The sequence below is a fragment of the Podarcis bocagei genome, assembly GCF_964188305.1.
Source record: "Podarcis bocagei genome assembly, chromosome: 9".
Classification (NCBI taxonomy): Eukaryota; Metazoa; Chordata; class Lepidosauria; order Squamata; family Lacertidae; genus Podarcis; species Podarcis bocagei.
This window is the reverse complement of record NC_138134.1, coordinates 78,871,101-78,884,075: the sequence shown is the minus strand read 5'-3', so window position 1 is coordinate 78,884,075 and position 12,975 is coordinate 78,871,101. Positions and strand designations below refer to the sequence as shown.

At 48.8% G+C, this 12,975-nt stretch overlaps 1 protein-coding gene across 1 annotated transcript in view; it reads right to left on the bottom strand.

The window, feature by feature from the left end:
• ATP6V1B1 (ATPase H+ transporting V1 subunit B1) overlaps positions 1-12,975 on the bottom strand; it is a 75,907-nt gene that overhangs the window by 25,134 nt on the left and 37,798 nt on the right. Inside the window, exon 4 of the mRNA XM_081207147.1 lies at positions 4,468-4,561. Coding sequence (XP_081063273.1) covers positions 4,468-4,561 — 94 coding nt within the window. The remainder of the gene's footprint in view (positions 1-4,467; positions 4,562-12,975) is intronic.

Sequence of the window (12,975 nt, the reverse complement as noted above, 5' to 3'; positions counted from 1 at the left end):
TGCTTTTCTACCGTCCCTCTTAAAGGACCGGAAGAAAGTTGTTGCGTGTTGGGGGGGGGGGCTCGTTGGCGAGGGGGAGGCAGGGAGGGCGAATGCAGCTGTATTGATTCCTCCCCTGCGGTGGCCGATAGCCAATCTATAAAGAGGAGGTGGTCTGGCGGATGTTCAAGATGGATCTTTGGGCGGAAAGGTTAATTTGGCCACCTAAGGAAATGAGTCGGTGGGGGGCAGAGGAAGATGATGGATGGTGGCTAACAGATTGAGGTTGAATCCTGACAAGTACTGTTTTTGGGGGACAGGGGGCAGGCGGGTATGGGGGACTCCCTGGTCCTGAATGGGGTAACTGTGCCCCTGAAGGACCAGGTGCGCAGCCTGGGAGTCATTTTGGAGGCGCAGGTCAATTCTGTGTCCAGGGCAGCTGTCTACCAGCTCCATCTGGTATGCAGGCTGAGGACCTAACTGCCTGCGGACTGCCTCGCCAGAGTGGTGCATGCTCTGGTTATCTCCTGCTTGGACTACTGCCATGCACATTATGTGGGGCTACCTTTGAAGGTGAAACTACAACTAATCCAGAATGCAGCAGCTAGACTGGTGACTAGGAGTGGCTGCTGAGACCACATAACACCGGTCTTGAAATACCTACATTGGCTCCCAGTTCGTTTCCGAGCACAATTCAGAGTGTTGGTGCTGACCTTTAAAGCCCTAAATGGTCTCGGTCCAGTATACCTGAAGGAGCATCTCCACCTCCATCGTTCTGTCCGGACACTGAGGTCCAGAATGCGGCAGCTAGACTGGTGACTGGGAGCAGCCGCCAAGACCATATAACACCGGTCCTGAAAGACCTACATTGGCTCCCAGTACGTTTCCGAGCAAATTCAAAGTGTTGGCGCTGACCTTGAAAGCCCTAAATATCTTTGGCTCAGTATACCTGAAGGAGCATCTCCACCCCCATCGTTCTGCCCAGACACTGAGGTCCAGCTCTGAGAGCCTTCTGGCTTTTCCCTCCCTGTGAGAAGCCAAGTTACAGGAAACCAGGCAGAGGGCCTTCTCGGTGGTGGCGCCCGCCCTGTGGAACACCCTCCCATCAGATGTCAAGGAAATAAACAGCTATCTGACTTTTAGAAGACATCTGAAGGCAGCCCTGTTTAGGGAAGATTTTAATGTTTGAGGTTCTGTTGTGCTTTTAATTCTGTTGTGAGCTGCCCAGAGTGGCTGGAGAGGCCCAGCCAGATGCGCAGGGTATAAATAATGAATTATTATCATTATTATTATTATAGGTGCAGGAGATGCGGCCGTGCGCTGAAGCTCACCTTGACTCGGGTGCTCAGGCCTGTCTCCTGCTCTGCCAAACTCAAGCGTGGCCTTTGCACAATCAAGGCAAAGACCCACCTGGTCCAGGTGGGTCTGGCCCCCTAAGATCCCGCCCCCTCCTACTAAAAGGTAGGAGGACAACCATGGTTGGAGGGAGGTGGCAGCCTGGGAGGAGGACAGCCATGGCCAATTTTTGGCCCAGTAGCCTCTGGTCTCCTCCTGTTTTTAGCCATAAGGGCTGATAATACCCACTGGGTGACCCCCTCCTCCATGGTACAGTGGTAAGAGCATTGGCTTTGCATGCAGAAGGTGTCAGGTTCGAACGCTGGTGTCTCCATGCTGGGTTGGGGACAGCTGCCCCAAACCCTGGAGACCTTCGCTGCAGAAAACACACTGGTGAAGTAGAACCCCGCAGCCAGCTGCACTGAACCCTGGTGAGCCGTGGGTCCAATCCTGCTGGGTGCTTTTCCTCAGGCTCTTCTTCCGCTCCTCATTTATTTATCTAGAGCTTCTGAACCCAGCTCTTGAGCCAAAAAGGCTCTCAGAGCATCCATACAATCTGAACACAGCAGCCCTTACCCTGCAGGCTTACAATCTGTTTTAAAAAATAGAATGGCATGCCATGGCACGACACACAAGGAAAAGGACACAGGGATGGCAGAGGAAAACCAAAAGTCAGGCTCCAATTTGTAAGCTGTTGTTCCGATAATGGGCAGCTGGCACAGTCCAGAGGCAAAGAGGTGCTCGATGGAGCTGGGCCTCCAGCAAAGGTGATGAAATGAGAAGGGATAGTGATGGGATGGTGGTGCCTGAGGCCTGATGGAGCTAGCCTTTTCACAGCTCATTCATTAATTATATTTCTATGCCAATTTTCACTGACATGAGTCAGAATACAGTACGGCTTACATACAATAAATTGCATTATTATTATTATTATTATTATTATTATTATTATTAATAATAATTTTATTTATACCCCACCTTCCACAACCAGAGCCGGGCTCAGGGCGGCTAACACCAATAAAATCACAGTTAAAACATAATGGGGGGGGGAGACGGGAGGGGGGGAGAAAAAAACAAGCAAACCCCAATTTAAAATACAGGTTAAAATGCAAATTAAAATGCAGCCTCATTTTAAAGTAGCTGATAAATCAAGACCATAAGGGGAGGGAAACATAAGGGTCAGACCGAGTCCAAACCAAAGGCCAGATATAACAGAACATCACAACTGCAACTTGAATCGTGTAAAACAATTATGAACCATCAGTAAAACTAGCGCCTTCTATAAAGCACTTTGCAAAATGGCTTAAAAAATAGGCTGAACCGCAAAACCGCAAGGAAAGTCCTATTATGAACTTCACAAAGCGTTACAGCACTCATAATCCACAAAGCAGCATTGACAACGTTGGCCAAGCTCACAACCCGCAGCAAACCCAGCCCTGCTGAATTCACACTCCCTCTCTCTCCCTGCCGCCATGGCTCATAATCTTCCACTCGGTGCATCAAAAGACAGATCCATAGCACAGCAGAGCTCAGGATGGAGGGAGCTCCACTTCCCAGTTCTCCCACTGCTGGAATCCTCAGCTACACCCCAAGGGAGGAGACGGACCAGCCTAATCCCAGGGTCAGTGTCTAGGCCAGCATTTGCCAACCTGGTGCCCTCCTAATGTTTGGGATGACAACTCTAGGGTTGCCATATGTCTGGAATTTTCCAGACATTACCGGGATTCGGCTGTTGAAAACAGTGTCTGGGTGGAAATTGCTGAAATGTTCAGGAAAATCTGGGCGTAGGCCAACCCATGCTGGGAGTGAAGATTTTGGTGAATTTACTTAAAAATAGATCCAAAAATTCTTCTTATTTTTTTTGAGATTTTGCAAAAGTTCTGGGTGAAACTTTAAAAAGCTCCACAGCTTTGGCAACCCCAAACAACTTTTGGGTCTGGATTTTCACTTTTTGGAATATGGCAACCCTAGACAACTCCAAAGCCATGAATGCTTATCTGAAATTCCTTCATTGCAGGGGGCTGGACTAGATGACCCTCGGCTCCCTTCCAGCTCTACAGTTCTATGATTCTAACTCCTTTCAGCGCTCCCCCATCAAGCATTGCTGGAGTGAACCCCCAGATGACTCCTGGGGGGCAGAGAGGGGCAGCTGTCTCCCAAATTAATAAAAATCAATAAAAGCACATTGCAGGCTTCATTATTGTAATTCGCTTTATGCGGGGCTGCCCTTGAAGCTGACCCAGAAACTCCAGCGGGTGCAGAATGTCGCAGCGAGGCTCCTTACGGGGTCCTTGCCACGAGGTCACATTCATCCAGTGCTTTACCAACTGCACTTGCTCCCGGTGGAGTTCAGGGTCAGGTTTAAGGTACTGATTTTGACTTTTAAAGCCCTATATGGCCTAGGACCCAGGTACCTATGGGACCATCTCTCCTGGTATGCCCCACGGAGGACCTTAAGGTCCACAAATGACAACACCTTGGAGATCCCAAGTCGCAAGGCGCTTAGACTGGTCTCCACTAGGACCAGGGCCTTTTTGGTACTGGCCCCGACACTCTGTCCCAAGAGACTAGGCCCTGCGGGACTTGACATCTTTCCGCAGGGCCTGCAAGACAGAGCTGTTCCACCTGGCCTTTGGTTTGGACTCAGTCTGACCCTTATGTTGCCCTCCCCTTATGGTCTTGATCTATGGGCTACTTTTAAAATGAGGCTGCATTTTAAATTGCATGTTAACCTGTATTTTAAATTGGTTTTCCCCTCCCTATTATGTTTTTACTGTAATTTTACTGGTGCTAGCTGCCCTGAGCCTGGCGACGGTGGGGTACAAATAAAATTTATTATTATTATTATTAAACTGAGGTATTATTAAACTAACAAAAATCCTGGCTATGCCCATGGCTCCTGTGGCTCAGAGCCAGTTCCTGTCTCCCACTCCGGCACCCGAAAGCTTCTCCCTGCTTCAGCTCCTTCCATGGCAGCCAGGGCCATCTCCCGCTGCCCTTTGGCCTTTCCCTTCTCTTTCCTTTGTTCCTGCAGCCTCTGGCGGCCTTTTCGCTCCCCCGACGGGATTAGCTCACACTTCACTTTGCAGCTGTAGCAACGCATTACCCGAGACGGACTCTCCCTCCTCCCCGATTCCCCTGTTTTCTACGTACCAAGCATGTCCTCGGAAACAGGTGTGCGGAGAATGTCCCCCGTGAACTCGCAGGACGTCTTCCTCGCATCGATCCCAGATGTTCCTTCGAACACCTGCAAGGCAAGGGCCCCAGAGGGCAAGGACCCAATTACGGGCAATTAGGGAGGATTAACGGCAAATGAGGCCAGGCAGGTCCAGATGGGAAGGGAGCAGGGAGAGGGGGCTGCGGTTTTGCGCTGGGCGATCTGCATTTGGAGGAATTTTCGCCAGCAAGATGAAAAGGAAGCGTCTCTCTCATTGCTTCTTTCGCTCCTCCCCAGACACTTTGGCTCTCTGGGTCGCAATCTCCCATTTAAGCCTAAGAACATAAAAATAGCCAGTGGCTCGTCTAGTCCAGCAGCCCGTTTTCACAGTGCCCAATCTCTAGGGTTGTTATATTTTGAAGAGCAAAAAAGGACACATTTGCCGACTTTTACCTATAACTATGGGACGCGGGTGGCGCTGTGGGTTAAACCACAGAGCCTTGGGCTTGCCGATCAGAAGGTCGTCGGTTCGAATCCCCGCGACGGGGTGAGCTCCCGTTGCTTGGTCCCAGCTCCTGCCAACCTAGCAGTTCAAAAGCACGTCAAAGTACAAGTAGATCAATAGGTACCACTCTGGTGGGAAGGTAAACGGCGTTTCCGTGCACTGCTCTGGTTTGCCAGAAGTGACTTAGTTATGCTGGCTATATGAGCCAGAAGCTGTATGCCGGCTCCCTTGGCCAGTAAAGCGAGATGAGTGCCGCAACCCCAGAGTCGGCCACGACTGGACCTTAATGGTCAGGGGTCCCTTTACCTTTACTTATAACTATGGGTCGCTGTGAGGACTCTCCTCACAAAAAGGAGGGTGTGTCCTGGAAAAGGAGGACATATGGCAACCCTACCAAACTCCTCATAGAACCCAGGAATCTCATTATTGGCACAAAAATGGAAGCAAGAAGAATTACCAAGGAAAGAAGAATGGCAGATGAAATTGATGGACTATGCAGAACTAGGTAAATTAACAGGAAGGGATCGAAACCTGCGGGATCAGAGATTCTTAGAGGACTGGAGTAAATATATGAACTATTTGAAAACTATTTGTTATGAACAGATTACACTAGTAGGACTGCAAGAAGTTCTGTAAGGAGGATTATTTGAAATATTGCAAGAAAGATTATGAGGAGAATTATTAGTTAATGATAATTAAGAGAAATAAAGATAGTAAGAAATGCAGAATAAGTGATAAGAGCGACAAATCATCAGAGGTGTTGACGGAAGTCTAAAACATTGTATAAGATAAGAAGGTATGTTATATGATTGTTGGAAATGATATGTTAAAAAAACCAATAAAAATGTCTCTCTGTGTGTGTGTCGTATTTTTCACTCTATAAGATGCACCAGACCACAAGATGCACCTAGTTTTTGGAGGAGGAAAACAAGAAAAAAAATATTCTGACTCTCAGAAGCCAGAACAGCAAGAGGGATCGCTGCACAGTGAAAGCAACAATCCCTCTTGCTGTTCTGGCTTCTGGGATAGCTGCGCAGCCTGCATTCACTCCATAAGACGCACACACATTTCCCCTTACTTTTTAGGAGGGAAAAAGTGAGTCTTATAGAGCAAAAAAATACTATATATATATATGAACCTAGGAATCTCAGTAGACTGCCTCTGGAACTGAAGGAGAGTTTGCCGGATCAGGCCAATGGGTCCCCACAACTCAGCGTCCTGTTCTCACTGTGGCCCACCCCATTCCCTGATGTCACGAACGACAATGGAGTTTGCCTCCAGGGGTGAAGTGAAATCGCTGTGCTAGCAGCACCAAAGTGGCTTCATGAACACAAGGGTAAATAATATCAGGGCTGCAGCAATGTCTGAATATTTTACCAGACACAGGAGGGCAATTGGAGACATAATGAACAGAGACACCTTCCAAGAAACAGGGGCCCCTTTCTTTCACTATGTCCACGGCCCAACTCAAGACCTTGTTATACCAACTACAATCATACCTCGGGTTACAGACGCTTCAGGTTGCGTGTTTTCGGGTTGCACACCGCACCGAACCCGGAGGTACCGGAACGGGTTACCTCCGGGTTTTGGCACTCATGCATGTGCAGAAACACTAAATCGCGCTTTGTGCATGTGCAGAAGCACCGAATCGTGACCCATGTGTGCGCAGATGCGGCGCTGGGGGTTGCGAACGTGCCTCCCGCACAGATCACGTTCACAACCCGAGCATCCACTGTACTCAATATTCTCCATGGAGAGGTTACATTAAGTAATATGTTTGAATGCTGAATGTGTTAGTTTATGCCTAGAGTCAATGGATAAAACAAACATTAGGTGCACTGCTGCCTAAGTGTTTGACGGTTCTTGCATTTGTTTAAAAACAAAGAAAAATTTGGAAGGGAAAAAAGGAAAACAAGTGTTAATTGGACCTTTGGCACTCTATATTGTCACCCCCTTCCCTGCGGCTTGGATCACCCAGCAGAGACTGGAAGTGAGCAGATAAGGAAGAACAGCTCAGGTATTCTCCAGATGGATGTTTGGTTGCAGGGGACGTATTCTGCCGCATGTTATGGACACAACAGTCTTGTGGGGGATTCATTCCATACCCCTCAACCGTCCCAATTTGAGCAGGGCGTCCCCAAATTACAAGAGCCATCCTGGCTTCTGAATGGTTCCCGGAATGTCCTGTTTTTTGGCCCGGCACTCTGGTGATGCGAGTCAGCTAGCTTGCGCCAAAGTACCGGATGGAAAATTGAGTGTCCCGATTTTGATCAGCAGGATGTTGCAGGGCATGTCCTTCTGCTCGTTTGGTTGTTCTTTGTGATGCCTCCTCAACACTACAGTGCTATTGCTGTTACTGCCTCACCACAAAAGTGGGCAAGTACCTTCCCTCTGCTAAACACTTGTGGTTTGGAAAGTCATTCATTTATTTAATAATAATAATAATAGTAATACAGTGGACACTTGGGTTGTGAATGTGTTCCGTGCAGAAGGCATGTTTGCAACCCGCATCTGCACATGTGCGGGTTGCAATTAGGCGCTTCTGCGCATGCACGACTGCCGAATCCCGGAAGTAACCCGTTTCGGTACTTCTGGGTTTCAGCGCGTCCACAACCCAAAAAAACGCAACCTGAAGTGTCTGTAACCCGAGAAATGACTGTACTTTATTTGTACTCCACCGATTGGGTTGCCACTGCCACTCTGGGCAGCTTCTAGCATATATAAAAATATAGTAAAACATTAAGCATTAAAAAGCTTCACTATACAGGGCTGCCTTCAGATGTCTCCTAAAAGATATATAATTGCCCATCTGCTTGACATCTGATGGGAGGGCATTCCACAGGGCGGGTGCCACCACCGAGAAGGCCCTCTGCCTGGTTCCCTGCAGCTTCACTTCTGGCAGTGAGGGAACCGCCAGAAGGCCCTCAGTGCTGGACCTCAGTTTCCGAGCTGAACGATAGGGGTGGAGATGCTCCTTCAGGTATATTTTATTTACAAAATGTATATATGGCCCTTCATCCGAAGATTGCAGACGATTTGCCGTATAAAACATGAAAATACACAACAGAATGACAAAGAAAGAAGCAAGCCAATGGGAATCGCCCAGGCAGGACCAGAGCGCAGCAGTGGCAACCCTCCTCCGTTGTGGTTTGCAGCAACTGGCATTCAGAAGCATTGATGCCTCCAAGAGTGGAGGGAGGACAAAGGACAAAGGACCCCTGGTCCTGAATGGGGCAACTGTGCCCCTGAAGGACCAGGTGCGCAGCCTGGGAGTCATCCTGGACTCGCAGCTGTCCATAGAGGCGCAGGTCAATTCTGTGTCCAGGGCAGCTGTTTATCAGCTCCATCTGGTACGCAGAATGAGACCCTCCCTGCCCGCAGACTGTCTCGCCAGAGTGGTTCATGCTCTGGTTATCTCCCGCTGGGACTACTGCAATGCGCTCTACATGGGGCTACCTTTGAAGGAGACCCAGAAACTGCAACTAATCCAGAATGCGGCAGCCAGACTGGTGACTGGGAGTGGCTGCCGAGACCATATAACACTGGTCCTGAAAGACCTACATTGGCTCCCAGTACATTTCCGAGCACAATTCAGAGTGTTAGTACTGACCTTTAAAGCCCTAAATGGCCTCGGTCCAGTATATCTGAAGAAGCGTTTCCACCCACATCATTCTGACTGGATACTTCTGGTGGTTCCCTTCTGGTGGTTCCCTCCCTGAGAGAAGCCAAGTTTACAGGGATCCAGGCAGAGGGCCTTCTCGGTAGTGGCACCCGCCCTGTGGAACGCCCTCCCACCAGATGTCAAGGAAATAAGCAGCTATTTTGTCTTTAAAAGACATCTGAAGGCAGCCCTGTTTAGGGAAATTTTTAATATTTAATGCTGTATTGTTTTTAACACTTGATTGGGAGCTGCCCAGAGTGGCTGGGGAAACTCAGCCAGATGGGTGGGGTATAAATAAATAAATAAATAAATAGATAAATAGATAAATAAATAAATATATTATATTTATTATATTTATTATATTTATTATTATTATTATTATTATTATTATTATTATTATTATTATTATTATTTCCTCTCAAGTATCCTCTTTCCCTGGCTAAACATGCCCAGCTCCTTCAACCATTCCTCAGCAGGCTTGGTTTCCAGACCCTTAATCATCCTGGTTGCCCCCCCACCCTTTTTGCTTCCACAGCCCCCACCCAGTTGGTTGCGTGAAGAGGGAAACTGAGGTGTGCAGACCCCATTGGGTGGCCCAACGCGCCCTCCTCTCTCTCCCACACATGATGCGCTATGTTTGGAGCAACTGGCCGCAGTTGCTTGGCGCCGCCTGGATCCTTCCCGGCTTCCTTGGGGGAGAGGGGACCCGGGTCACCAACATCCCTTCTGAACTTGCATTTTTGGAAAACCGCTGCAAAGGAAGGAGTAGCGCAGCATTGCTCCCATGGCCAATGCAGGCCGTGGTTAGCCGGAGGGAAAAGCACCTTCTTCTAATTCATAGCTGCCCACTTTTCCCTTTTCTTGCGAGGAATCCTATTTGGAAAAGCGGTTGTTGTTGTTGAGTCGTTTAGGTGTGTTCGCCTCTTCGTGACCCCCTGGACCAGAGCACACCAGGCACTCCTGTCTTCCACTGTCTCCCGCAGTTTGGTCAAACTCATGCTGGTAGCTTCAAGAACACTGTCCAACCATCTCGTCCTCTGTCGTCCCCTTCTCCTTGTGCCCTCCATCTTTCCCAACATCAGGGTCTCTTCCAGGGAGTCTTCTCTTCTCATGAGGTGGCCAAAGTCTTGGAGCCTCAGCTTCAGAATCTGTCCTTCCAGTGAGCACTCAGGGCTGATTTCCTTCAGAATGGAGAGGTTTGATCTTCTTGCTGTCCATGGGACTCTCAAGAGTCTCCTCCAGCACCAGAATTCAAAACATCAATTCTTCGGCGATCAGCCTTCTTTATGGCCCAGCTTTCACTTCCATACATCACTACTGGGAAAACCATAGCTTTAACTATATGGACCTTTGTCAGCCAGGTGATGTCTCTGCTTTTTAAGATGCTGTCTAGGTTTGTCATTGCTTTTCTCCCGAGAAGCAGGCGTCTTTTAAGGGATTTTCCCTTAAAAAGGGGGAAACCTTGACAGCTATGTTCTAATTGGGTCCAGCGTGCCTCCCCCTCCCCTATCCATCCCGAAGGGACCCCCGAAAGGCTCCCTTTGATCGGAATAATATTTGACACCGTTTGAAGGCAGTGACCTCCGGACCGCCGCTTTAATTAGATCCGTGTGCCCCTTGCGAAAGAATGTTCACACGTCGGCCAGCTGTTGCGGCAGGGTGGGGTGGGGGGCTGGGAAGGATGGAATAAGCCCCCCACCCCAGCTCCGTGTATATCAGGCTTTCCCTAAGCGGCTTCTGCCAAAGGCCGGGCAGGGGGTGCCGGAGAGGCTGACTCCCTAATAGGATTAGAAGGGCCCTGCAGAGGTCTCTGTGGCATTAGAGGGCTGAAGTCTGGCCGCTCGCCAGCAGAGGTCCCCCGCAGGTCAACCTCGCGGGTCCCTCGCCTCCACAGGGCTACTAGGCTCAAGGCGTTGCTCATCAGAGCAGGGCAGGCGGGAAAGGGCATTCTGCGCGATCTCAGAGGGTGAGGAAAGGTCAGGGGGCTTAGAGAAGCGAGCATCCCTGGGGAGGCACCTGCTTCTCTGCATGGAGGGGCAAACTGTGCAGCCCCCTCCCAGCAGATAGAAGAAGACCCTTGCTAAGCCGAAGTCCCAGCCAGCCACTCACCCCCAGATCCAAAGCACGGGGGCTGCGCTTAGAGAGGGTCTGCTCCTTTCATGATCTGGTCCTCTGGATAGAGCTGCTGTGCAGTCACGGAATGCGGACAAACATTCTGGGTGCTGGCGAGGGAAAGGTCCGTCCTCGTACATTGACGCTGTGGAAGGACAATTTGGCTGGAAGAAAACCTGCAGGGTTGAGATTGCGAACTCCTTCCTTCCTTCCTTCCTTCCTTCCTTCCTTCCTTCCTTCCTTCCTTCCTTCCTTTCCCGGGCGCCACTGCCCTTAACAACAGCCAGATGGCGGAGGGAATTTAGCAAGGAGAGCTGTTGTCTCCAAGTGAGGTCTAGCTAGCTTCATCTGCTAGCTCGGGCTTCTGTTAGAGGCATGGCAGCACTGCTGGCGAAATAGTTGGCAACCCTCTCAGGAATAGGAGGTGATGCGCTAGTGAGGGACAGGTGCAGGTTGGAAGATTGGAGTAAGAAAGGGAAAGACGGGTGGAGCCGAATGAGAGGTACAAATGACTAGGAGAAAAGCAACCTATAATAATAATAATAATAATAATAATAATAATAATAATAATAATAATAATAATAATAATTTATACCCCGTCCATCTGGCTGAGTTTCCCCAGCCACTCTGGGCGGCTCCCAATTGAGTGCTAAAAACAATACAGCACTAAATATTAAAAACTTCCCTAAACAGGGCTGCCTTCAGATGTCTTTTAAAAATAAGATAGCTGCTTATTTCCTTGACATCTGATGGGAGAGTGTTCCATAGGGCGGGTGCCACCACCGAGAAGGCCCTCTGCCTGGTTCCCTGTAACCTCACTTCTCTCAATGAGGGAACCGCCAGAAGACGAGAAACTTTTTTTTTTTAATGGTTGCTGTTTTTTGAAATCTCCCCAGTGCCCCAGTTCAAAAGTCGCCCCACACACCATGGGCCATGTTCTGCTGTGTGTGTGTCTCTCTGGAGAGACTTGGCTTCCCTTACAAAGGGCTCGCCCACTTTTCCCTCTGGACCCACCCACCATGGCTATGTGGCCCCCGGAAGGCTACCCTGAAAGGGACGTGGCCCGAAATCTTCCCCACCCACCAACATCCTTTCCGGCTTCCTGCTTTCTCTATCTGCGCTAGAGATTTCGATTGGACTCCCAGAGATTTTAGCCTTCTATTTGCTTCTCCGAGTCTCAAGTCAGTATCCCTCTAGGGCATTATGTATTTATGGCCCTTGTACGTCCAGGTCTTCCTCACCTGCCCAGGTGTCTCAGCCTTGACTTTTGGCTCGCAGTTCAAGAACAACATGAAGCATCAGTTTCTCTCTGCTGCAGAGACGTCTTAAGCAGAGAACGAACCACATCCTGAAAAGGCAAAGGGCAAAGGCTGCTGCCCTGTCTGCTTTTACTCGGGAGTACGGAAGGGGAAGAATTCTGTCCCAAAGGAAAACAGAAAACTGCCACCATTTGGATGGATAGCATTCAAAACTCCGGCAAATTGTGCTTTTTGAAAAGGTATCCCACAGACTAAAAAGTATATGTTATTTCTTATACGAATATTGCGTGTGGCTCATTTAAATCTTATTGTCAATAATTGAGCTCACGGGGGAAATACTTTTATTTTCATTCAACTTTTATTATTTGTAAAGGGGATCTTTGTATGAGCTGATACTTCTACTATCTCTTTGGAGCTGGGCTGGATCTTTGTGTTTTTGTCCTCCCCCCAAAATGGTTTAAATCTGCTACAATCTGCATGCTCCTACAAGAAGCTTTCGCTACCATGATTTTCTTTGGAGCCTTCAAACGTTCTGTAAATAATTACTTTGTTTTCTGCATTGTTTTTGACGTATCCCTGCCACTGGAACGCATTGAAATGACATAATTAATTATGTTGGCTCAGCCATAGCAGATAGGGAGAAAACAGCACAGGTTATGGCAGAGGAAAGTTGTAAATAAAAATATAAGAGCATTGCTCAATCCGGCCAAAGCCTCTTCCCACAGTGGCCAAGCAGATGCCTGTGAGAAACCCACAAGCAGGATTCGAACACAAGACCGACTCTCACCTCCTGTGGTTTCCAGAAACTGGTCTTCAGAAGCATTTTTGCCTCTGATTGTGGAAGTAGAGCAGAGCCAAGATGGCTGGGAGCCATCAATAGCCCGTTCCTCCTCCATGAATTTGCCCAATCCTCTTTGAAAAAGCCAACAAAGTCAGTAGCCATCCAAAACCAGTGTAGTTTAATATA